Below are 25,686 nucleotides of genomic sequence, written 5' to 3'. Positions count from 1 at the left end.
TCTGAGCGAAAAGGAGGCTCAGCAGAAGCACCTCACTGAGGACTAGGAACATAGGCTTTCCAAGCAGAGGGAAGACCTGCGGGAATGCAAGGCCAGGTACCGGCGCCTGGAGGCTCAGTGGGCTGAGATGGTCAGTCAGTTCCAGGCCATGATGCAGTCCCACTGGAACGAGGCCCTCCGGCTCTTCGCCACCAGCGGCTCTTCCCTCCAGCCTTCGCCCAAAGCCCCACACCAGGAGGCTGAAGCCGACCCCAAGTCAGAATTTCTGCCCCCCTCCGACCTGCACAAAAAGACCCCAAAGGGGGAAGACTCTCTGCAGCAACACTAATGTTCATTGCACGTATCTGGCCCAGGGGGTCATAGATTGAGGTCCCCTGATTTACTGCAATGTAAAAAATGCAAATAATTCTTTTGCAGACCACCAAAATTTTCACACGGACCAGCAATGCTCCACGGACCACCAGTTGGTGACTGCTGCTCTAGTCAACCCCCAGACACACCCACGTCCACTCAGTACAGGAACCCAAATCCAAGCATCCCCGAGAGATGCCTGTCTGTGTGGATCCCATCAGATACTTACCTTCCATAAGAAGAGGATGACCACGGTTAACAGCAGAAGACCGCCAAGGATGCTGCCAATCAGAATCCAGAGGGAAAGGGGGACCAGTTTGGACTGGATAATCTCCAAGACAACCTGCAGGGAGACCAAACTCCTGAGGAGGCCGTGATTCTGAAGACCTTCGCACTAGGAGCACTTAAGACTTATAGACCACTTCACGGTGCATTACAGCCCTCTCTACGCAGCTTACACAATCAGCCGGGCGTTGGGACAATCCCAGCCAGGCGAGGGAGGAAGGATCAAGTGGGAAGCTCACCTCGAGTCCTTGTGCAAACACAAGACACATAAGCCTGACCCCATCTGTTTGTTTCCAAGGGAAGGCAAGACTACGAGAAAGGAGTCAATTTGAACCTTCCACATGTGGATCTGACTGCTTGCGCCTGTTCTGACCTAGGCATTCCCAAGAGCAGGAAGCGGACTCCTTGTCCCGACAAAAACCCCTTTTTATTAAGTTACTGTGAATTCCTCTCATTCACATCCAGCAAAGTCTTTCAAGGAAGAATTTACAGTCACAGACCTTATCTGGCTTGGGGAGCTGCCAGGCCGATATCTTCAAAACTTGGCAAGGAGCCACAAACCAATTAAGTGAACTAATTGTCTCCTGCAAACTCCACTCCCCTTTCGCTCCTCTTTTATTCCCTCTGGGAGGGGCCATTCACCGTCCAGCTGTGGCTTTACTCCTGAGTTGACCCTTGTTCCTTAGCTGTTCCCTTCGTCTGGCAACTCTGCGTATGCACACCCTGGGAACAAGCTCCAGCTGTTCTTTTGCCTCACTGATGTCTGACTCAGCTGATAACTGTCTTGCCCTGGCCCCCTCTCTGCCTCCGACGCAGAGCCCTCATCAGAGCCTTCCCCAGACTCCAGGACTGGCCCATGTTCCTCCCCAACCTCCTCACTGTCTGAGTCTGCCACCAGCTCTGCTGGCGGACCACAACAGCACCGGACACCAGACCCTGTGTCAGTCCCGTCTCTTACCTGCCGCTGATGGGCAGCTTTTGGTAGAAGAAACAGGTTGTCTTCTTCTTGGACGTTCAGGGTGATGCTACTGATTATCTTCACTGTCTTGAATTTAGCCTAGATCCACAAAATGAAGTGTGATGAGGGTCCCACAAAATTAAGGGTGCGTCCTTATAGCAATAGCACTTAGACTTATATACCGCTTCACAGTCCTTTACAGCCCTCTCTAAGTGGTTTACAGAGTCGGCCTCTTGCCCCCAACAATCTGGGTCCTCATTTTACCTACCTCGGAAGGACAGAAGGCTGAGTCAACCTTGTGCCAGTCAGGATCGAACCGCTGGCAGTGGGCAGAGTCAGCCTGCAATACTGCATTCTAACTACTGTGCCACCACGCTTCTTTCCTGGAATATCTACGCCATTTCTTTCCAATATAAATAACAAACTATGTTGTTGAAGTCAGGATCGAGCTGCTGGCGGTGGGCAGAGTTAGCTGCAATACTGCATTCTAACGGGAAGGAAAGAAGGAAGGGAGGGAGGGAGGAAAAAAGGGAGGGAGGGAGGGAGGAGGGAAGGAAAGAAGGGAGAGGGATGGAGGGAAGGAAAGAAGGAGGGAAGGAAAGCGGAAGGAAGGGAGGAAGGGAGGGAGGAAGGGAGGAGGGAAGGAAAGGAGGAAGAGAGGGAGGAAGGAGGGAAGGAAAGAAGGGAGGAAGGAAGGAAGGAAGAAAGAAAAGTCGGTCACAAGAGACAATCACAGGATTGTGGGATGCCTGGCAACTGGTTGTAGCTGTGCATGGATTGCCAAGCACCCAGATCGCAATCCCGTCTGATCCAAGAAAAGTGATTAAAAAATAAGAGAGCGTGCCTAATTTCAAAACGATGGCATTCAAAACTATGGAATGCAATTAGACCCGTGATAGCGAGCCTATGGCACGCGTGCCAGAAGTGGCACCCAGAGCCATCTCTCCGGGCACGCAAGCTATTGCCCATTGCTTTTTTGGTTCCGACGCACTGCCCAGCTGGTCTTCACACGTGCATGCACCACCTGGTCTTCCAGTTTCTGGCACGCATGCGCACGCAAAGACCAGCTGGCCGGTGCATATGCGCATGCTGGAAACCGGAAGATCATCTTCCCAGCGCACGCATGCCAGAAACCGAAAGACCAGGTGCATGCGTGTGCTGGAAACTGGAAGAGCAGCCGCTCAGCGCACACCTGCGTGCCAGGCGGCAGCTCTTCTGGTTTCTGGGCGCTTCCATTTTGGCACTCAGTGCCGAAAAGTTTTCGCCAACACTGAATTAAGCCATAACACAAAGGATACAAAAGTTAAATTAATTAAATCCTTAAACTAAAATCCAAGAAACACTCCTTGTAGCAGACTGTTTCCCCCTCCACCCCCCCCAAGGAGACCCCCCAAGGAGACCCGCCTTTATTGTTTTTATAAATAGGTCAAGGGGAGAGGGAACATACCTAATGCTTTTTCCTCCTCCTGTTTTCCCCACAACATCAACTTTGCGAGGTGGGCTGAGAAAGAGCAGCTGGCCTAAAGTCAGCTAGCTGATTTTCATGCCTGAGGCAGAACTAGAACTCATAGTCTCACAGTGATTGGCTCAAAGTCACCCAGCTGGTTTTAATGCGTAGATCAGGACTAGAACTCACCGTCTCCTGGGGATTGGCCCAAAGTACCCAGCTGGCTTTTATGTCTAAGGTGGAACTAGAACTCACAGTCTCCTGGTGACTGACTCTCCTTGGAGACCTCCCCAAGGACACCTATTTCATTTTCTCTCTATTTCGATTCTGTCCCCCCGTCCTCACACAGACAAATGCAGCATCAAACACGCCTGCCAATAATTTATTGTATAAACAGACCAGAATTCCTGGCAGACGAGAGTTCTAGCAGCTAACTGTAAAACGCCTGCCAAGTCCAATTAGTACTCCCAAAAAAGCAGGAGAGGCCTTTTCTGCAGTCCGTTTCCAGAGCGACAAATTATCCACAAGAGTTTAGTCCAAAATATATCTGAGCCGAAGTGCAGGATTCACAATGTGACTCTTTAGAGTTTAAACTTTTGTCCGTCACAAAGCCTGCTGAGCAATCACGCCCCCTTTTATCCCTTGTGGGGCGTGGCTCAGTGACTCAGCTCAATCCATGGCCCTCCCACGCCTCTTCCTTTGCTGCGCACACTTCTCCCTCCGACGCTGCCTGGGATCAAGCCAGGATTCATCATTATCATTCTATCAATGGGTGCTCCGAAATGCCTTCCTCCTGGCCCATCCCAGGCTGTTCCTCCTGGCCTTCGGATGGAACCTGAGGCATTGCCAGAGAGGAGGGTCCTGGAGAGGGAGGCCTTGTCCATTCCTTCCCCTCACCTTCTGAGTCCTCTTCCTCCATGAGGACAGGCTCGGGAGTCGAAGTTACAACACTTTCTTTCTTTTCACGATGTGCATTTATGCAATATCCTGAACTTTCTTACAGTGGTTTACAGAATAAACTAGGGATCCCTGTCAGCCATTTGGAACTGGGCCGCAGAAGCACACTCACAGGTGGGCATGCCTGCCGCTTGCGCAAATGGAGCTGCATGCGTGCATGCGTCCGTGTGTGTGTGCTTACCAGCCACTCATGCAGAACCATCAGGGCTCTCTTAACAGCATTATGGGCCCTGGGCAAAGCTGTGTACTGGGGCCCCTACGACAACTACTCACAGGAATAAAAATGTAAAATGGTCGATGAAACTAAACATATATTTATTTTATCGGCACTTCCAACAAATAAATATGTAATAAATATGTTGTTGTATTTATATGATACAAGGTGCATTGAAGGGTTAACAACATACACAGATTAGTGTGCTCGTGGGGCTCCACGGGAAAGTGCCCATCGGGCCCATGCCTTAAGACAGCGCTGAGAACCATTCCCTCTCCCACCCTCACCAGTCTGGAAAGTTGGAAAGAATAAACCGCAACTAGCTAAGACAGGGCACACAGCTCAGTGGCAGAGTTTGCCCAACCTATGAAAACCACAACCCTGCAAAGCTTCAGTAGCTTCACAGGCTGTGCTAATAAAGCCACGAATGGTTGAGATCAAAGAGAAAAATGCCTCGCTTGCTTCACAAACACACATAAACACACACAAGGCAGGAGGCACTCACCTTCCGGAAAAACTCGTTCCGGACGGCTCTGAGCAAATGGATGGTGACTTCGGAGCTCCTCTCGAGACGCTGCAGCTGGCAGGTCACGACTTGGCAGCCGGCGTTGGTGCAATTCTGCAGGGGAGGAAAGGAACTGGGGCTTTAACCAGGGGTGGGCTGCTGGAGGTTCGGGAGAACCTCTAGCTAAGATTCTGTGCAGTTCGGAGAACCCCCAAATCCCACTCCCGGCTGGTCCTGCCCACCCCGTCCCTCCCAGGAGTCCCGACACGGCCCATTTTGGATGCAGGTAAGTGCAGGGCACACACAGAGGCTCGGGGAGGGCGAAAAACGGACCTACTGGAAATTCAGGAAGAAACGGGCCCATTTCCCGCCTCTAGAGGGCCTCCAGAGCCTGGGGAGGCCATTTTCGCCCTCCCAGAGGCTCGAGAAAAGCCTCCAGAGCCTGGGGAGGGCAAAAACACACACACACACACCGCCGTGGTGCAGGAGGCCGACTAGGCCACGCCCACCATGGCCACGCCCACCCAGCAACCGGGCAGAGAACCCCTTGCTAAAATTTTTGAAGCCCACCCCTGGCTTTAACCCCGAATCTACTTAAAGAAAAGGTGATTGCTGGGCTCATAGAACATGCTATGCCCAAGGAAAAAACTAACAGATTCTGGTTTAGGGATGATTTTCTTCACCTGAGAGGCTTGTATCGCGAAGGCTGGATTCCCACCACATGCCAAAGCAGAAAAAAAGGCAGAAAAGCCTGATTTGGCTTGAATGCTACTCGGGGGTCTCTTCACGGGGAGATTCGCCCCATTTCCTTGGCAGCAGTGTGATTGGATCCTGCCTTCTTTGGGATTTGACAGATGGGTATGGCTAGTCTAGGGAAAAGAAGGACTAGGGGAGACATGATAGCAATATTCCAATATTTGAGGGGCTGCCCCAAAGAAGAGGGGAGGGTCAAGCTATTTTCCAAAGCACCAGAAGGCAGGACAAGAAACGATGGATGGAAACTAATCAGGGAGAGAAGCAACCTGGAATTCAGGAGAAACTTCCTAACAGGGAGGACAATTCACCAGTGGAACTGCTTGCCACCAGAAGTTGTGGGTGCCCCATCACTGGTGGTTTTTAAGAAGAGACTGGACAGCCACTTGTCTGGAATGGTAGAGGGGCTGGACTAGAAGACCTCCAAGGTCTCTTCCAGCTCTGTTCTGATTGATGGTTGTTGTTTTTTTACTTTGCAATGAGGCCTCCAGCTTGGGATTTCCTAGGGGTCTCCCATTCACATACTGACTAAGTCCGCCCTACTTAAGTTTTTTAAACACACCCAGGTACTGACAGGATCAGTCAACCCGTTCTTCATATGTTTTAGCCTCCAGCCACCTAATCATCATCGTTGTGTCAAGTTTCCGAAAGATGCCCTAATTAATTCATGAGCCATGATCCAAACTTCAAAGGAAATATAGTCATTTATTAGGAGCACCATTCCGGCAATACTGGGATGCAGTTAGGACTGATCCTGCGTAGATTTACGTTCCCCTATGACCCTGTCTCTCCACTCCTCTCCGCCCATGTCATAAATCACATTCTCCAATTACCCACTTTGGCTGGCTGGGAAACCTAACACCCTCCTTCTGATTGCGGTCAGGAAGAATGTATGGAATGCACTTCAGTTCTCCCTCCCTCCTGCTCATGGCAACTTGAAAGCTTTGCAAGTTGACATGTTGCTCTTCTCTGCACTCTTTCTTTTCTGTATTGTGGTGACCAAAACTGTGTGAAATATTCCAGGTTTGGTAAGAAGATCTTATGGGTGCCCAACTACTGGCATGCTGGAGTTTAAGTCTTGCCAATTAAATCCCAATCTTGGTTTGTTTTGGGCCGATCCAACTCACAATCTCTCAGTTTCTAGGTCAGCATCTGACTCAAACATGGGGACTTAACCAGTGGTGAAATTCAAAAATTTTCCCTACCGGTTCTGTGGGCATGGCTTGGTGGGCGTGGCTTGGTCATGTGACTGGGTGGGCGTGGCTTGGTGGGCATGCGACCGGGAAAACCAATGATCACACTTTACACAAAAATATCCCAAAAGCTACACAACTGAGTCACACACAATGCAAAAGCAGCCGGACTTCACACAAAATGGCCCATGCAGTAACTAGCGGGAACCTCGCAGAGTCACGGAGAGCTCAAAAACAAACTATCACACTTTACACACAAAAAACGGTTCGGGAAATAGGTAGTAAAAAATGCTTTAAAAAGTAAAAAAATAAGTTCACACGATCAGCTGTGCTGCGCGATCGCGGGAACTTTTTTTTACTTTTTAAAGCATTTTTTTTACTACCGGTTCTGGTGAACCAGTAGCATTTTCAGTACCGGTTCGAGCAAATTGCTCCAAACTGGTAGCATTTCACCCCTGGACTTACCACTCTGTCTGTGTGTACCAATTCTTCTGGGTGCAGTGGAATCACACTATTAGCCGATCCAAACTCGGTACGATTTGGCAAGCTGCAGGTCACCTTAGAGTTAAAAGAATGAAACATCAAATTGCTGCTTGGATTGCAATTTCCCCCCAGAACGTGGGCTATTTTTGTAATGTTTCAACAGAATTTTCTGGAAACTGTTTTTAGTTAAGAATCATTTCAAAAATGCTGGCTATTGTGAACATCCAGATTGGACTCTGGCTTCTTTTTCTTTAGTTGAGGGCTAAAAAAAAAAGAAAGCGTAGCTAGGGAATTCTGGGAGTTGAAATCCAGACTGTCATGGTCCCATCAGATCCCAGTTCAGAGGAGGAGTTGTAACTAGGACCGTATGACGGGGATGACATATGTACCTTGGCATGTTTGGAGAGGTCAAGGGCTGAGGACGATGCTGTCCCAAGCCCCTCGGGCATTTGGGGAGGTGGTCAACCAGATGGGGAGCTGCCTGACCTCACAGACACAGGGAAGGATCAGCTGCCGACAGGCACTGGGGCTGATAGGCGGCCGATCCCCTCTAATGAGGAACAGCTGCTTCCCCCACTCGATCCGATGGCACAGGGAGCAGAGCGGAGGCAAGCTCAAAGGAGGTCTGTGAGGCTGCTCGGGAGGAGGTCGCCTGCCCCTCCTTATAAGGAATACCTGGTGTGGGTTGATTTAACCCTGGTGTGGGTTGTGAATAATTGTTTGCTTTGGCATACACTCCCCCGCCTTGACACTTGTTTCTGCCTGTGCCTTTGCCTTGTGGACCTGCCTTTTCCAGTGTGGACCAATAGTGGGTTTCACTTATCTTTGCCACAGGTTCAGAACTGTGAGAGTGCATTTGTGCGTGCTTTGCTCATGCATGGGGCTTCTGTGCATGCACAGAACATTCTGCACAAGCGCAGAGCGTCTCTGATGATGTCTGAGCGGGTGGGTGGAGCCTCCCGCCACCACCGCTACTTGTTTTCCCGAACTGGGGCGAACCAGTAGAAACCTACCATGTGTGGATTTTCGTTTTGCCTTGTGGACTTACGTTTTGATTGGGGACTTGCCTTTTGCCTTGTGGACCTGCCTCGCCCCATGGACCTTGACTCTGGACCTTGACCCCGTGAGCTCGCACCTTGTCTTTCAACTTTCTCTTTCTGCTTTCGTAAATTGGCTTTGTTACTTTTATACTGGTTTTTGTTGGTTGGACTGTGGGTGGCTGCCTTCCGAGAAATTTGAGCTGGAGCCTTACAGCCGTTGTAGGGCCGTTTGTTGCGGAAATTAACAGAGCAATAAAGGACTCTATTGAAGCCTGCCTCTGCCTAGGCAAACTGGGTCATAACCAATGGTGGGATTCAGCCGGTTTGGGCAAATCGGATGCTAATTTTACATCTGGTTCACCGAACCGGTAGTTCCAAGAACTGGCTGGCCCCGTCCACCCCGCCCCTCCCAGGAGTCTCCATGTGGCCCATTTAGGATGCCAGGTAAGTGCAGGGCCTGCACAGAGGCTCTGGGAGGGCGAAAAATGGGCCTCCCAGAAGTTCCGAAAGTCTAGAAACGGGCCCGTTTTCGGCCTTTGGTGGGCCTCCAGAGCCCGGGGGAGGCCGTTTTCACCCTCCCAGAGGCTTGACAAAATCCTCTGGAGCTTAGGGAGGGTGAAACAACCCCCCCCCCCGCTGTGGTGCAGGAGGCTGACTAGGCTACGCCCACCATGGCCACGCCCACCCAACAACTGGGCAGAGAACCGGTTGCTAAAATTTTTGAATCCCACCCCTCTGGTCATAACACAGAGATCTTTAAGCTGGCAAGGCTGAGAAACCTTGGTTTCGGAGTTGTGGCTAACCTGAGAAGAGAACTGCTGGGCTGTGGGAACTGGCGCATAAGTGAAGCTAAGCCACTTACATTATCCGCAAGGATGCGAGTCACCCAGAGGAATTCCCTCCCTTGATAGCCAGTGGCAGGAAACGCCATCCGGAGCGACAGATTGGACACTGCGTAACAGGCAAGATTTTGTATCTACAAGAACAAGAAAATCAAAAAAAAATTTAAAAATGTGGATGTGAATATTCTGGGGTATTTCCACACACACCCCCAAAAAAAGAAGCATTTTAATTTCTCTTTTGGGACAAGGTCGGCGGTTTAAATCCCTAGTACAAGTCTGAGTGAGCATGGATGGTTGGCCGTGGAGAGTTGGCCATGGAGAGTTGGCCGTGGAGGGCTGGCCATGGAGAGCTGGCCGTGGAGAGTTGGCCATGGAGAGCTGGCCGTGGAGAGTTGGCCATGGAGGGTTGAAAGGGGCTGCACCTGGGTCCAAGGCTCCAGTGCTGGATCCTGGACCCCCCCACCCACTGCCCCTGCCAGAAACGCTGAACCAAAGTTGGCCATTCCTCCCAGGGTCTTGCTCCTTCTTTTCCACATCTTTACTTTGATGGATGTCCGAAACTCTGGGCTCATGTCGCTCGGGAAGGTCCCCACAGGATGTACTTCATAGCGGTTCAGGGTAGATTCACTAAAAGAAAACATGGAAAAACCTAAATCGGAGACATCCTTTGAGTTGGAAGTTCAGAATACAGGTAGCCAGTGGTGGGATTCAAATAATTTTAACAACCGGTTCTCTGCCCCAATGACCGGCTGGGTGGACGAAGCCATGGTGGGTGTGACTAAGGGGTTTGACAGGCAGCACTCGGCCTCCTGCACCCCCCTGGGAGCAAAAATGGGTTGCCAGGGGGGGCACCGCTCCCTCGCGCCCCGTTTTGGGCCGAGTAGCATTCCCTGCAGCCTCCTGGGAGCAAAAACGGGCCGCAGGGGGACCGTGCTGCACCCTCCCGCACCCCATTTTGGGCCTAGTAGACCTCCCTGCACTTACCTAGGAGCCAAAATGGGGCACCAAAAGGGAGGGGCGGGGCCAGCCAGCAATTTAACAACCGGTTCGGCTGAAGTGGTGCGAACCGGTTGAATCCCACCACTGCAGGTAGCTCTCCACTTACGATCACAATGGAGTCCCAAATGTACGTAGTAAGTGACACATTAGTTAAGTGAGTTTTGCTCCGTTTTATGACCTTCCCTGCCGCAGGGGTTAAGCGAATCACTGCAGTTCTTAAGTTAGTAACATGGTTGTTAAGTGAATCTGCCTCCCCCAGTAAAAAGGGGTCACCAGGGCACCACGATCGTCATAAACACGAGTCAGTTGCCAAGCGCCCTGAATGTAGAACACATGACCATGGGGGAAACGCTACGACGGTCATAAGCATCAAAAACGGTCCTAAGTCACTTTATCAGGGCCGTTATCACTTCAAACAGTCACTAAATCAGTGTTTCTCAACCTTGGAAGCTTGAAGATGGGGCTGGGGGATTCTGGGAGTTGAAGTCCACCCATCTTCAAGCTACCAAGGTTGAGAAACACTGCACTAAATGAACTGTTATAATTCGAGGACTATCTGTAGTCCATTTTAGCCGTAGGCACTTCCTCCCAAATCAGTTCTGAATGATTATTTAATCGTTTGTTATAAGCCCTCCAAGAGTGACGTGCTCTTGGACAAACACAACGAATAATGAGCCAAGATGCTAAGCAACGCGGCCATTTGTCTGCAGGCCTGACTTGCTCAGGATGTCTTTCCATCCCTAACAGGGACACACAAACACACACACAAACACACACAGAGACACATACAGGGACTCACCTGGTCAGGAAGAGGTCAGGCTCATACGAGACGAAGGCAGTGGACTGGGCCGTATTGTCCGTCAGCGTTTGGTTCAACTCGCTGCTGTCACTGCACAGCAGAAAGGAAGAAGAAAGTGTTGTGACTTAGGCTTCCCAAGACCATGAAGCAGATTCCTTGTCCGGACAAAAAAACCCTTTTTATTAAGTTACTGTGAATTCCTCTCATTCACATCCAGCAAAGTTTTTGAAGGGTGAATTTACAGTCACAGACCTTATCTGGCTTGGAAAGCTGCCAGGCCAAAATCTTCAAAACTTGGCAAGGAGTCACAGAGTCACGAACCAATTAAGTGAACTAATTGTCTCCTGCAAACTCCACTCCCCTTTCGCTCCTCTTTTATTCCCTCTGAGAGGAGCCATTCACCGTCCACCTATGGCTTTACTCCTGAGTCGACCCTTGTTCTTTAGCTGTTCCCTTTGTCTGGTAATTCTGCGCATGTGCACACTGGGAACAGGCTCCAGCTGCTCTTCTGCCCCATTTTTTTTTTATTAAAAAAGTTTTACAAATACAAATTTTCCCATTCCCCCCCCCTCCTTTCCCTCCCTAACCCTCCCCTCCTCCCATGACTTCCCCAAGGTGAAATCCAAATCCAAATCATATTATATCATACTTTACCGCCCGTCTATTCTGCCCCCTGTGTACTATGCATTTCTACATGACATTGAACTATTCTACCCCCTATATACTATACATTTCTACACAACATTCAACTAAAAGCTATCTGGTACTTCCTAATTTGGTATTTATTCTGCACATAATCTATCCATTTCTTCCACTCCCACGCATAAGTCTCTTGAGTCCGGTCTTTTAAGTATGCTGATATCTTCGCCATTTCTGCAAAACTGGCCACCTTCAAAGTCCATTCTTCAATAGTAGGCATAACATCCCTTTTCCAATATTGCCCAATCAGTAACCTAGCTGCTGTCACCATATACAATATCAATTTTATTTCACCCTTTGAAAAGTCCTTAACTATACCAGTCCTTAACTATACCCTCTTCTGCCCCATTGATGTCCGACTCTGAAGGCAGCTGATAACTGTCAGATGGCCCTGGTCCCCTCTCTGCCTCCGATGCAGAGCCCTCATCAGAGCCTTCCTCAGACTCCAGGACTGGCCCATGTTCCTCCCCAACCTCCTCACTGTCCGAATCTGCTGCCAGCTCTACTGGCTGCTGGTGGGCCACAACCGAAGGGTTTTGAATGGGTTGGTGGAAGCCCTTCTCAAGACAGGGGCTTTTCACAATCAAAAGACTTCCAGGTACAAGTAGTCCTCAACTTATGACCACAATTTGGGCCCAACATTTACGTTGCGAAGCGAGAAATGTGTTAAGTGAGTTTTGCCCCATGTCACGACTTTTACTTGCCACATTTGTTAAGGGAATCACTGCGGTTATTCAGTTAGCAACACGGTTGTTAAATGAATCTGGGTTCCCCCACTGACTTTGCTCGTCAAAAGGTCACAAAAGGGGATCACACGACCCCGGGACACTGTGACCGTCATAAATGTGAATCAGTTGTCAAGCATCCAAATGTAAACCATGTGACTATGGGGATGCTGCAAAGTTCGTAAGTGTGAAAACGGTCATAAGTCACTTTTTTCAGTGCCTTGGTGTTGTGGCCAGTTAGCGGCCTGTGCAGATTGTAGCTGATTCCAACAACGAGGAGGCTGGTGTGGTGCTGCGCCAGCAGCCTGTGCAGCTGGCGCTTGAGTCGGACAGTGAGGAGGCTGGAGAAGATGTGGTGCCAGAGGCAGGGATTCAGCCAGGGCCTTCAGAACCTCCAGAAGCTCCCATAAGTGAAGAGGAAGAAGAGGAGGAGCCTTTTCTCGATGCACAAGCACGCAGAGCTGCCAAAAGGCAGGAGTGGCTCCTCAGGAGGAGGTCTCCTCGAGAGTAAGGCTTGGGGCTAATTGGCCACTCCCTTAGCCTATTTAAGGAGGAATGCTGACTGAAGCTATTTGCAGGGAACAACTTTAGTTCAATCTCCTTCGTGTCTGGATTCTCTGCAAAATTGTTTCTGGGCTTTCTGCCAACTCTAGTAAGATTGTGATTACCTTATCTTAGAATTCTAGTAGGCTGTTAAGACAGTTTATTAACAGCCTTTGGTTGATAAAGACTAAGTTATTTGAGTAAAATAAGCTTTGTATAGAGTTTGTATGCGCTGCGTTCTTTGGGGTCTGTAGCTGGGGCAGAACACTTTGTAATGTTGAATGGTCACTAAATGAACTGTTGTAAGTTGAGGACTACCTGTATCTCCCCTTTTGGACTAGTTTATTTTATCCTTCCCAACATTTTGCCATCAAGTGCAGATGGGCTTCCTTAATCCCCCCAGCCCCAGTTCTCACCTGCTGGCTGTAAGCTTCACCTGCACTTTGTTCAGAAGGGAGGAGCAGCTGAATTCGAACTCAAGGGCAAAGGCCACCTGCAAAGGAAAGTGAATAACAGAATAAGAGAGCTGGAAGGGACCTTGGAGGTCTTCTAGTCCAACCCCCTGCTCAAGAAATAGACCCTATACCCATGATGGCGAACCTATGGCATGCAGCGCCCTCTCTGTGGGCACGTGAGCCGTCGCCCCAGTTCAGCTCCACTGGGAATGTGCGCGCGCCTCCCGCCAGCCAGCTGGTCTTTGGGTCTCTGCTGCCAATGTGCAGGGGTATGCAGGGGGTCACATGTGCATGTGGGGGTGTGTGGAGGGGCCATGCACATATGCGCATGGTTTGGGGTGCATGCACAAGAGCCGCACACGCATTGCATTTTGGGGGTTCGGGCACGCACTCACGCATTTGCACGCACTCACGCACGCTTTGGGCACTTGGTCTGGAAAAAGTTAGCCATCACTGCCCTATGCAATTTGAGAGAAGAGGCTGTCCAATCTCTTTTTGAAAGCCTCCAGTGATGGAGCATCCAGAACTTCTGGTGGCAAGCAGTTCCACTGATTAATTGTCCTCACTGTCAGGAACTTTCTCCTTAATTCCAGGTTGCTTCTCTCCTTGATGAGTTTTCACCCATTGCTTCTTCTCCTGTCCTCAGGTGCTTTGGAGAATAATTTGACCCCCCTCTTCTTTGTGGCAGCCCCTCAAATACTGCAAGATGCTATCACGTCTCCCCTAAGTTTTCAGATGGAAACTACGAAGGACCAGGAGCTGGTTTAAAAAGGGCAGGACAGCTGTCGCTGTGAGAGAGCACTACAGCTAGTCCTTGAGTTACGACTAATTGCAAAAAAGGGAGTTACGACACCGTTCCAAAGTTCCGATAGTAGCTCCCCTCTGATCACTGTGACACTTTGGGTGGTCAGCGACATAGAGCTACATTTGCAGCCGTTTGCAGCATCCCTGCAGTCACGTGATACCTTTTATGACCGTTTTTGAAAAACCATGCCGTAGCCAACAGCGGGTCACTTAACCCCCGCGGTATTTGCCACCAAAAAAAAAAAAAAAATTGTGTCAGTCAGGTTACTTTTACAATCATCATGACCTACAGCCCTAATGAGCAGTCTCCATTATGGATTGTATAAGTGGCATACATTATACATTATGCATTTACCGAGATGCATTTAGTGCATCAGGTGATTCTTTAAAGCCGACATGTGTGCAGGGGTGGGCCGCTGGGGGTTTGCAGGGGTTCGGGAGAACCTCTAGCTAAGATTTGGTGCAGTTCAGAGAACCCCCAAATTCCACACCTGACTGGACCTGCCCGCCCCGCCCATCCCAGGATCCCCATGCGGCCCATTTTGGTTGCAGGTAAGTGCAGGGTGTGCTGGGAACTCAGGGATGGTGAAAAACAGGCCTACCAGAAGTTCAGGAAGGCCGGAAATGGGCCTCTGGAGGGCCTCCGGAGCCTGGGGAGGCTGTTTTCGCCCTTCCAGAGGCTCGAAGAAAGCCTCCAGAGCAGGGTCACCAACCTTTCAGACCTCAGGGACCACTAAATTCATAATTTTAAATCCCGCGGACCACTAATATGAATTGCCTGATTGGCTGGGTGGGTGTGGCTAGGTGGTCATGTGACTGGGTGGGCATGGCCAACTCTTTGCCTCCCCGCCCGGGCTCCTTAGGGCCCCAACAGGAAAGCAGTTGTTGGAGCTAAGCAGCCACCGTGAGAAAGAGTTGGCAAAACAGCTCAGTTCAAATTGGATCTGACCGAGAAGGAGGCTCAGCAGAAGCACCTCACTGAGGACTAGGAGCATAGGCTTTCCAAGTAGAGGAAAAGGTATGCCCGTACCTGCAAGGCCAGGTACGGGCGCCTGGAGGCTCAGCGGGCTGAGATGGTCAACCAGTTTCAGGCCATGATGCAGTCCCACTGGAACAAGGCCCTCCATCTCTTCGCCATCCCTCCAGCCTTCGCCCAAAGCCCTGCACCAGGAGGCCGAAGCAGACCCCAAGTCAGAATTTCTCCCCCCCCTCCGATCCACACAAAAAGACCCCGAATGGGGAGACTCTCTGTAGCAACACAAACGATCATTGAACGTATCCGTCCCAGGGGCCGTAGTTTGAGGACCCCTCATTTAGTGCAATATAAAAAATGCAAATAATTTTTCTGCGGACCACCAGTTGGTGACCACTGCTCCAGAGTCCAGGGAGGGCAAAAACGCCCCCCCCCCCACTGTGGTGCAGGAGGCTGACTAGGCCACGACCACCATGGCCACACCCACCCAGCAACTGGGCAGAGAACCCCTTGCTAAAATTTTTGAAGCTGACCCCTGCATGCGTGTCTTTTTACCCCTAAACTGAGAGGCCTCCAACCAACATCGCCGGACTCTCTACCGCAGGGGTCTCCCATCCCTGGGCCGCAGCCCGTTTAGAACCAGGCTGGCTGGCATTCGCGCAACACAGCTTGAGTTGCACGAGTGGTGGGTCAGCATGCATGCACAGGCAGCTCGACTTGCATGAGCGGTGGGCTAGCGGCGTGCACATGAGCGAGGAGAGGCAGGCCGCCGCTTCCACAATCCAGTTCCCCTCTCCTCTCCTCCTGCCGGGCCACAAAGCCATAAAGATTGGCGATCTCTGCTCTAGCAGGCCTACGTTGGCTCACCTTTGCCGAGGACCGGAAGACGGGATAACCCACGCGGCACACGCGGGTCTGAGTGGAAGAAACTGAGCACTCTATTTTCACGGGGTTCTCACCCTGTGGGGAGGAAGGAAAAAGGGCTAGAATAAACTGATTTGGGCATCAGGGGAAGTTTTGGGCAGTGCTTCTTTTCATTGATTTTATCTCGTTATTTTATAATGAGCCGTAACGGGACAGTTGTCAGGGTTCCAAGTAACACCCCCAATGAAAGGAGACTCCGAGGCTAGAAGTTCCTCAAAGTTCCATTTTATTAGAGATGTCATATGGGCCTCCAGGGCTGACAACGGTGATTACAATGCATATTGCAGGCTGATTCTGCCGGCTGCCAGCAGTTCGATCCTGACTGGCTCAAGGTTGACTTAGCCTTCCATCATCCTTCCGAGGTCGGTAAAATGAGGACCCAGATTGTTGGGGGCAATAGGCTGACTCTGTAAACCGCTTAGAGAGGGCTGTGAAGTGGGATGTAAGTCTAAGTACTTGTCCTGTCCTGTCCTGTCCTGTCCTGTCCCATGGGCCAGTCCTGGAGGCTGGGGAAGGCCCGGAAGAGGGCTCTGCGTCAGAGGCAGAGATGGGGCCAAGGCCATCGGGGAATAATGTGCAGACTTCAGAGCCTCCAGAGGCTGACAGTAGAGAGGCAGAGGAACAGGAGGAGCTGTTCCTAATGCACGTATGAGAAGAGCTGCCAGAAGGCAGGAGCAGCTAAAGCAAAAGGGACGACTCTGGAGTAAGGCCAAGAAATGATTGGCCCCTCCCATAAGGCTTAAAAGACCAGCAATGGCTTTTGGCCTCTTTGTCAGAAAACAAGGTTGATAGATTTGTTTCTTGTTTTGCTGTAGTTATTTCTTCTGTTCCTGAACATTTGCCAAGAAAAGCCTTTGACAGTTTGCCTAATTATCCCAAGGTCAGAGATAAACTAAAGACTGGTGTTTTAAGGACTTTGCTTTCATTTCATTTAAAATACGCTGAGAATGAGTTAATGCTCAGCTGTTTTAATAAAATTTGTTTGTTTTTTGGAACTGTTTTGCATTTAATATCAACTACGTGGGCCTGGTTCACAACAGTTAGACTCTGTCAAAGTTTGCCAATTGCAGGGCTGAACCTGTTTCCAAAGTTCAACTGAAATCTTGCTTCTACGGTAAGTAATGAAACGCTCAAGGAATGGTTAAAAGAAATAGTTGGGATTTAATTTTAATGATTGAACGGACTAAATAGACCTTCTGGGACTTCAGTTATTAGAGGCAAACTTCTTGGTATACGTAAATAACCGAAGTCATCACTTTCAAGAAATTTTGGAGCACTTCCAGCCTCTTTAGAAAACCCATCTGTGGAAATTAGAGTGGGCTCCTCCCATGGACAACCCTACTTGGGTTAGGGGGCACCATACCTTCAGACCAAGGCTGGAGAAGTGGAGATTTCTGGAAAACCAGATCTGGAGAGTGGTGTTGTAGGCATTTTCTTTCTTGTTCTCCAGAAGGACGTCAATCACCATCTTCCGCTTCCCTTTACGGATGACGTGAGGCGTCTGCCTGGAAATGAGGAATATCGACAACAACCACGTGACTTGCAAGAAGAGAACGAGGGTCCCAGCTTTGGCTTACAGGCAGAGAGAGAGAGGGGTTAAATATTCACTAGTCTCTAGCCCAGCGGTCCCCAACCTTTGCAGCTTGGAGGCTCGCCTGGAGGGGGCGGGAGAGGGGTACTGGGCCACATGGGCGGTGAGCTGATGCATGCATGTGCATGCAGTCCTTGCACAAGTGGCAGGTTGGCGCACATGCATGCAGCTTGATTTGCATGAGCCGTTTGCTAGCTGCATGTGCGCTGGCAAACTGTCCACCGGCCAGCTACAAGTACAAGTTGAGCTTCGTGTACTCCAGCCAGCTTCTCACACTGCCCAATTCAGAATAGGCCAGTGTTCTGACTTAGGCTTCCTGAGAAAGCATAAAATCACAATTTTAGTCCCTCTTTTATTGAGATGGCTGTGAATGATGGTCATTCACAGCCCGTAATGATTCACAAACAGTCTGTGCAGATTCCGACAGAGGTCTGCTCGAGTTGACACAGTCTCTCAGGGTAATGTGGATAAGCACCCACCTTTATCTCCCTTGAAACGCTGCCGGAGACCTAATTGCCAATTAGTTTTGCAAGGCCAAACGGAGCACAGAGTCAAACGGATCTTCTCAGAGCTTGAATTGACTATATGAACGAATTGCTTCCTGCAAAGGCTCACGTCCGTTTGCTCCTATTTTATGTCTTATGGGAGGCGCCAATCAGCTCCAAGCCTTACTCCTGAGTCACCCTTTTTTTCCTTAATTGTTCTTGCCTTCTGGCAGCTCTGCGCATGCGTACATGGGCACAGGCTCACACTGTTCTTCTGCCTCACTGCTGTCAGATTCTGGATGCTCTGGAGGCAGCACAACCAGATGGCCCTGGCCCCCTCTCTGCCTCTGATGTAGAGCCCTCATTCAAGCCTTCTCCAGATTCCAGGACTGGTCCATGTTCCTCCCCAACCTCCTCACTGTCCAGCTCTGCAGGCCGCTGGCGGACCACAACAGCCAGGGCCCAGTCGTGGGCTGCAGGCCACGGGGGGGGGGGGGTGTTGGGGACCCCTGCTTTAGCCAATCTGTCCTTCTCTCAATCTTTAAGATTAACATGGGTGACAAGGTTCTAGGTCTGATCACGGACAACCAACCGATCGCCTAAATTCTGTGGAACCCTCCGGACTTCCAAGAAGTGTTATCGAAGACATCTTGCCGTTAATATTCCAATTTGGTTTTAGTTAGTGGTTTTTAAGTTGTGCCTGGTTGGTGGAACCCTAGAATCCTAGAGCCACTTAAGGCACCAAAGTTGAAATCTTTGCTCAGTCAAGCGCCCGAATTTATTTATTTTTTTTAAAAAATCTCCATTAAATGTTTGCCTAACTTGCAATGTCTTGGATCAGATATTACTACTGGTTCTGTGGGTGTGGCTTAGTGGGCATGGCATGGCTTGGTGGGCGTGGCAGGGAAAAATACTGTAAAATCTCCATTCCCACCCCACTCTGGGGGAAGCTTACTGCAAAATCCCCATTTCCTCCCGATCAGCTGGGACTTGGGAGGCAGAGAATAGATGGGGGCGGGGCCAGTCAGAATTTTTACTACCGGTTCTCCGAACTACTCAAAATTTCCACTACCGGTTCTCCAGAACTGGTTAGAACCTGCTGAAACCCACCTCTGGATAAAGATCCTTACCTGGATCCACTGATATCCATTTCAGCTTGTAGCACCAGATCTGTTACACACTCATCGTCCTCACCGCAGTCTTTGAAAAAGGGGATCTGGAAAACAGCCAGCTGATTGGTTCTGAACAGTTTCCCCCCCCCCTTTTCTTAAAAGATAAGTTTCTGATTCTGAGATCTAAGCAATGTCTGAATTAGGAATGGCTCAAACTAGGAGTGATGCATCAGCCATTTTTCTTAGTCTTCATCCTTCTTTATTACTAACAGAACTATTACTAACCTTAGCTAACCATGACTAGTTGCCTGCAAATGCTATTCAAAGTATGTTGAAATGATTGCTTAGGTATTGAACTATGAAGATTATGAAAGGACAATCCGTCTTTCTTTCGTTTGAGCCTACTGCATAGAGAAAAGTATGTCAAGATATGTCATCTTGAAATATCTGTCAGCCGTGGTGACGCAGTGGTTAGAATGTGGTATTGCAGGCTAATTCTCCTGACTGCCCGGCTGCCATCAATTCGATCCTGTCTGGCTCAGGGTCGACTCAGCCTTCCATCCTTCTGTGGTCGTTAAAATGAGGACCCAGATTGTTGGGGGCAAGAGGCTGACTTTGTAAAACCGCTTAGAGAGGGCTGTGAAGCACTGTAAAGTGCTATATAAGCCTAAGTGCTATTGCTACTATCCTTCCTTCCTTCCTTCCTTCCTTCCTTCCTTCCTTCCTTCCTTCCTTCCTTCCTTCCCTCCCTCCCTCCCTCCCTCCCAGTGGTTAGAATGAAGCATTGCAGACTAATTCTGCCACTGCCAGCAGTTCGAACCTGACTGGCTCAAGGTTGCCTTCCATCCTTCTGAGGTCAATAAAATGAGGACCCAGGTTGTTGGGGGGCAAGAGGCCGACTCTGTAAACTGCTTAGAGAGGGCTGCAAAGCACTGTGAAGCGGTATATAAGTCTAAGTGCTATTGCTATTGCCCTTCCTTCCTTCCTTCCTTCCTTCCTTCCTTCCTTCCTTCCTTCCTTCCTTCCTTCCTTCCTTCCTTCCTTCCTTCCCTCCCTCCCTCCCTCCCTCCCTCCCTTCCATCCTTTCGAGGTCGGTAAAATGGGGACCCAGATTGTTGGGGGCGATAGACTGACTCTGCAAACCGCTTAGAGAGGGCTATAAAGCACTATGAAGCGTTATATAAGTCTAAGTGGTATTGCTATCTAAGAAAGGAAAGTCCAGTTTATCTTCTGGCTTTGAAGCTTTCATATTCACTATATTTTCCTGTTTTCAAACCCCAAGGTTTCCTACCAGACCTGCTCCCAAGACTTCATATTTATTCCAGATTTATTCCAGAAGCTCAGGTGTTGCAAAAATACTCTTAATTGCGAGCAGTTGAAGTATTTCTAGTATTTCTGTTATAATAGCTTAGTATTTCTCAACCTTAGGTAAAGGTAAAGGTTCCCGTCGCACATATGTGCTAGCCGTTCCCAACTCTAGGGGGCATTGCTCATCTCTGTTTCAAAGCCAAAGAGCCAAAGAGCTGTCCGAAGACGTCTCTGTGGTCACGTGGCCGGCATGACTCAAGGCCAAAGGCGCACGGAACGCTGTTCCCTTCCCACCAAAGGGGGTCCCTGTTTTTCTACTTGCATTTTTTACCTGCTTTCGAACTGCTAGGTTGGCAGAAGCTGGGACAAGGAACGGGAGCTGTGCGTGAATATTGCATGGCTATTTCACTTACTAGTTTCTTAACAGTGGTGGGCAGTTTCTCATCCAGGACAGGCCCAGGCAGCTCAGTTTCACTCAGGGCAAACTTCATGGTGATGGTGACTGGCCGGAGATAATCTGAGGTGTCCTGCAGGGAAGAAATAGACCTGAGACCTTTAGAAGAACCAACACCGGCCCTGAAATTCCTAAAATGCTTCCTTCCCCTTCAAAATGAATGGTCATCTCAGGCTGTGGAAATGCAGTTCAGTTTTTCTCTGGAAAAGACGTTTTCCAAGCATGATGGTGGGAGTGATTTTTCTCACGCTCATTCCATCATTCTGGATGAGCGTCTGCAATTTTAAGAGGGGTGGACCTCAGCTCCTAGAATAATTCAGTTTTCAGATGTGTGGACTGGCTGGTTGGCTGGCGATTTCTGGGAGTTGAAGCCCATCATCAGTGGTAGGTTGCTCCCAGTTTGCACCGGTTCGCAAGAACCGGTAGTAAAAATTTGTAGTAGTTTGGAGAACCGGTAATAACATTGGCTGGCCAGGCCCCCGGCCCGGTCCCCGACCCAGTCGCCGGTCGCTTACCCTGCCCACCTCATCAGAGGCTTTTTTTTTTTACTTTTAAAAGCATTTTTTCTACAACCTCTTCAGCTGAAAAAATGCTTTTAAAAGTTTTTTAAAAAGCGTCTGATGATCGCGCGGCTCAGCTGGGATCGTCAGAGGCTTTCTGCAACCTCTTAAGGTTGTAGAAAAAAATGCTTTTAAAAGTAAAAAAAAAAAATGTTGGCCACACCCACCCAGTCACAGTACCCCCCAACCAAGCGACGCCCACAAAATAAGCCATGCCCACAGAACCGGTAATAAAAAATTTTATTAAAAAAAAATTTTTTTAGAACCTACCCCTGCCATGCATGTAATATTGCCTATAAGTTTATGCTTGTGGCAAATATCTGTGGCTCGTGTGTAGGATGAGGGTGGAGATTTGTTCTCCGAGCTTGTGGGTTGTTGGTTTCCAAACATTTCGTTACCAGGTTAGGTAACATCTTCAGCAGAACTTAAGGGATGTCAGTGTTGGGAGGGATTCAACCGGTTCGGACAGGTTCAGGCAAACCGGATGTTAATTTTAATCTGGTTCGCCGAACCAGTAGTTCCAAGGACTGGCTGACCCCGCCCACCCCACCCCTTCCAGAAGTCTCTACGCAGCCCGTTTTGGATGCCAGGTAAGTGCAGGACCCGCACGGATGCTCTTGGAGGGCGAAAAATTGGCCTATTGTAAGTTCCGGAAGTCTGGAAATGGTTTGCCTCTCATATTCCTCTCATGGATTTTTATCTCTGTCTGCATCTGCTTCTTGTCTGTTCAATCCAGGTATGATCTATTCAATCTATGATTAGGATTCTTCAGCTAAGGAAGAAATTCCTTTCATTTGAAAGAAAGCAATCTGAAGACAGATGGCTGAAGCAGACACATCAGGGATGAAATGCTACCGGTTCGCTCCGGTTCGGGCAAGCCGGTAGTGATAAAAACGACCGGTAAATGCGAACCAGTAGTAAAAAAAAGCTACTGGATCGGTCGAAAGCAGGATTACCTACTTTCGAGCGAAGATAAATAGTGTGGCACAGCTGATCCCCCCCTCGCTATTCTACTTATCTTCCCAAGCCTCCTTTTGGCTCGTACTGTGCATGCACAGTGAGCCAATTGGTAGCAAACCAGTTCGGATTTCACCACTGAGACACATTGTATGTTTACAGTCCCTCTTTAGACAACCAACTGAGCCTTTGAACCAACCACATCCCATGGTCCAGAGAGAAACCCATCCCACACTCACAATGACGTGGAAGCGAGCAGTTGAGCAAGCCGTCCTGCCCACGGTGGCCCGAGTTCTCTTCTGCAGCAGCTTTTGAGAGCTGCTATCAAAGACCGCTCTCGTGCCAAACTTCCTGTCATCCAGAGAGACGTTGTATCTTATATCTAGGATCAAGTGATAAAGAGAGAGTGGTGCGGTGGCCTAGAGGTGGAGCTCTCGCCTCACAATCAGGACGCTGTGAGTTCGATCCTAGGTAGAGGCAGATATTTCTCTCTCTCTGGGCACCATGAGAATATATCTGCTGAACAAAACTCCGCATTGGCGACAGGAAAGGCATCTGGCCAGTAAACACTCAGCTCCATTCAGTTGCCCAGACTCCACCCCCCGCAAGGGATTATTATGGGGTCGTTAAATGAAGATCATGATCAAATAACAAAGAGAGTTTCTTTAGGTTGGATGGGTCCCGGTGGGCCAGACACAGCTGCTTAAATCCTCTTACAGCCCGTCCAGAAATTACACAATCAAAACATTGCTTTTTTAAAAAAACAGATTTTTCTACCGTTCCTCTCCATCATTCCCTTGGCCAGGTGCCCCCAAGCAGGGATGGGATTCAGCCGGTTCAGACCGGTTAGGGCGAACGGATGTTAATTTTAATCTGGTTCGCCAAACTGGTTGTTCCAAGGACTGGCTGACCCCGCCCACCCCACCCCACCCCTCCCAGGATTCTCCATGTGGCCCATTTTGGATGCCAGGTAAGTGCCGGGCACGCGTGAAGGCTCTGGGAGGGTGAAAAATGGGCCTACTGGAAGTCCAGAAACAGGCCTGTTTCCAGCCTCCGGAGGGCCTCTGGTGCCCAGGGAAGGACGTTTTCGCCCTCTTGGAGGCTCAAGAAAAGCCTCCAGAGACTGGGGAGGGTGAAAACTCCCCCCCCCCCACACACCATGGTGCAGGAGGCCAAATAGGCTATGCCCCCATGGCCATGCCCCCCAGCAATCGGGCACCGAACAATCCCACCTCTGCCCCCAAGGCTGTGCCCAACCTTGGTTCAAGTCACATAACCGAGGTGGACAGTATGAGAAACGCTTGAACTTCTGGTTTGGGAGGCACTTACTCAAGTGGCTGTCCCGGGGACCCAGAGACCGCGAAGACACGCTGAAGCAGAAGTTGGCTGTCACGCAGAGGGATTCCTTCCCGTTTCTCTGGCAGTTTTTCTGGATCACGTTGATGGAGGGAGGGTTGACTGAGATGGAGGCATTGATCTGCACGATTCTCCTCGATCTGATTCATTGCCAACAAATATCATTGTAACCACAAAAAGGCATACCGGCCTTCACAACCTAAGCACTGCAATTGGGTACAATCTATGCTATATTACTGCCATAGAGCAGTGTGTAATTTTGAACTAAACGAACTGTTGTAAATTGAGGATTACCTGTGTTTTAATTTTTGTCCTTCACATTTCATTCTGTCCCTCCTTTGGCATCCTTTCTTTAATGATTCTATTCCACTATTTCTTTGCTATGAGTGTAATTCTTGTCCCGTGGCGAGTTGTCCTGTAGCGAGTTGGCCACAGTGAGTTATCATAGACCCGTGATGGCGAACCTATGGCACACGTGCCAGAGGTGGCACACAGAGCCCTCTTTGTGGGCATGTGCGTGGATGCTGGAGCATGGGAAAACGGCTTGAAAATGGCCAAAAAAATGGCCAAAACCGGCGAAAAAAAAGGCAGTTTTGGGGGCATTTTCTGGGCTGTTTTCTGGCCATTTTCCTGGCTGTTTTGGGGCCATTTTCAAGCTGTTTGTGGGGCCATTTTTCAGGCCATTTTCAGGCTGTTTTGGGGCCATTTTCAGGCTGTTTTTCAAGACAATTTCGGGACATTTTTCAGGACATTTTTGGGCTGTTTTTCAGGCCGTTTTTTGGCCGATAAAACGGCCTGAAAAGAGCGGGAAAAAAGGCATGCACGTGCCAGCTAGTTGGTCTTTGGATTTCCAGTGCTCCGGCATGCGCGTTCCAGTTCGGGCACTCAATGCCGAAAAAGTTCACCGTCACTGTCATAGACTCATTTCAAGAAATTTGGAGGTTTGGCCTCAAGACCAGAAGGGTGGCTGACCTCTGCTTTCATGGATAAGAAGCTTCTTCTGAGTTCCAAACAATGCCTTCCCCCCCCCCCCAAAAAAAAAGAAATCTTCCCATGCCGTCCTTGCAAAGATTCTGTCAGGCACCAGCATTCCCCGTTTCTCACCCAACCCTCTGAATGGGTCTTTCTTGGTCCTCTTTCCAGCCACTCACCTTAAAACCACTGCAGCATCCTGAGCCCCCACAGCTAGATCCACCAGGCCATCCCCATCCATGTCGATCTGCCCGTCCAAGCTGCGGCCGAAATAGCGAAGGCCCAAGCGAAGCGCTGCGGATTCGATGCGCTGCCAGGGAAGAAAGCAACCATTTTGGGGGTGGGGGAAACAGCCTTAGCCACTCATGGCTGCCTTTTTTTTTTTTTTTGCCTGTGTTTCCAAAGCTGAGGACTCTGGGCCAGTGGTGGGATTCAGCCAGTTCGCACTTATTCAGGAGAACTGGTTATTAACTTTCTAAGCAGTTCAGAGAACCGGTTGTTGGAAGAAATCTGAAGACTTGGCTATTTCAACAAATGGGCTGATTCTGATTCAGATTCGGATTTTTATTGTATGTTTTTGCTTGTGTTCACCGCCCTGAGTCCTTTGGGAGAAGGGCAGCATATAAATACGTGCAAATAAATAAATAAATAAATAAATAAATAAATAAATAAATAAATAAATAAATAAATAAATCTCCTTTTGTTTTTTTCCACTTTACAGGGCTAATCCTGTAAGGAATTACAACATTCTGGTGTTGTTTCTAGCCTAATCTTTATTGCCCTGCTTACAGAAACTGCCTCTCTGGTTAACCCTTGTTACATTGTAACAGCTAAGGCGAAGTGCCCATCGACGTGAGTGACGTTGAGTTGGCCATGCCCACACGGTCACATGACCACCGAGCCACACCTACCCAGCTGGTCATTAGGGCAGAGAACCGGTTG

General features: G+C 49.5%; 1 protein-coding gene across 4 annotated transcripts in view; it reads right to left on the bottom strand.

Annotated features, from left to right (window-relative positions):
- ITGA10 (integrin subunit alpha 10) overlaps positions 1-25,686 on the bottom strand; it is a 79,848-nt gene that overhangs the window by 4,639 nt on the left and 49,523 nt on the right. For 2 of the 4 annotated variants that reach the window (XM_060682563.2, XM_087881223.1), the window contains 15 exons: positions 24,924-25,054; positions 23,746-23,912; positions 22,656-22,798; positions 20,859-20,972; positions 19,156-19,241; positions 17,313-17,454; positions 15,893-15,985; positions 13,210-13,286; positions 10,827-10,916; positions 9,571-9,655; positions 9,049-9,162; positions 7,129-7,221; positions 4,718-4,831; positions 1,595-1,693; positions 581-694 (listed from right to left, as the gene is read on the bottom strand). In XM_060682563.2, the coding sequence (XP_060538546.2) occupies positions 581-694; positions 1,595-1,693; positions 4,718-4,831; positions 7,129-7,221; positions 9,049-9,162; positions 9,571-9,655; positions 10,827-10,916; positions 13,210-13,286; positions 15,893-15,985; positions 17,313-17,454; positions 19,156-19,241; positions 20,859-20,972; positions 22,656-22,798; positions 23,746-23,912; positions 24,924-25,054 (1,662 nt within the window). The remainder of the gene's footprint in view (positions 1-580; positions 695-1,594; positions 1,694-4,717; positions 4,832-7,128; positions 7,222-9,048; positions 9,163-9,570; positions 9,656-10,826; positions 10,917-13,209; positions 13,287-15,892; positions 15,986-17,312; positions 17,455-19,155; positions 19,242-20,858; positions 20,973-22,655; positions 22,799-23,745; positions 23,913-24,923; positions 25,055-25,686) is intronic. The other 2 variants (XM_087881224.1, XM_087881225.1) reach the window with 2 other exon arrangements.

This window comes from Pantherophis guttatus, chromosome 18, assembly GCF_059756535.1.
Source record: "Pantherophis guttatus breed Tessera chromosome 18, ASM5975653v1, whole genome shotgun sequence".
NCBI classification, from domain to species: Eukaryota; Metazoa; Chordata; class Lepidosauria; order Squamata; family Colubridae; genus Pantherophis; species Pantherophis guttatus.
This window is presented reverse-complemented; position numbering and strand designations above follow the sequence as displayed.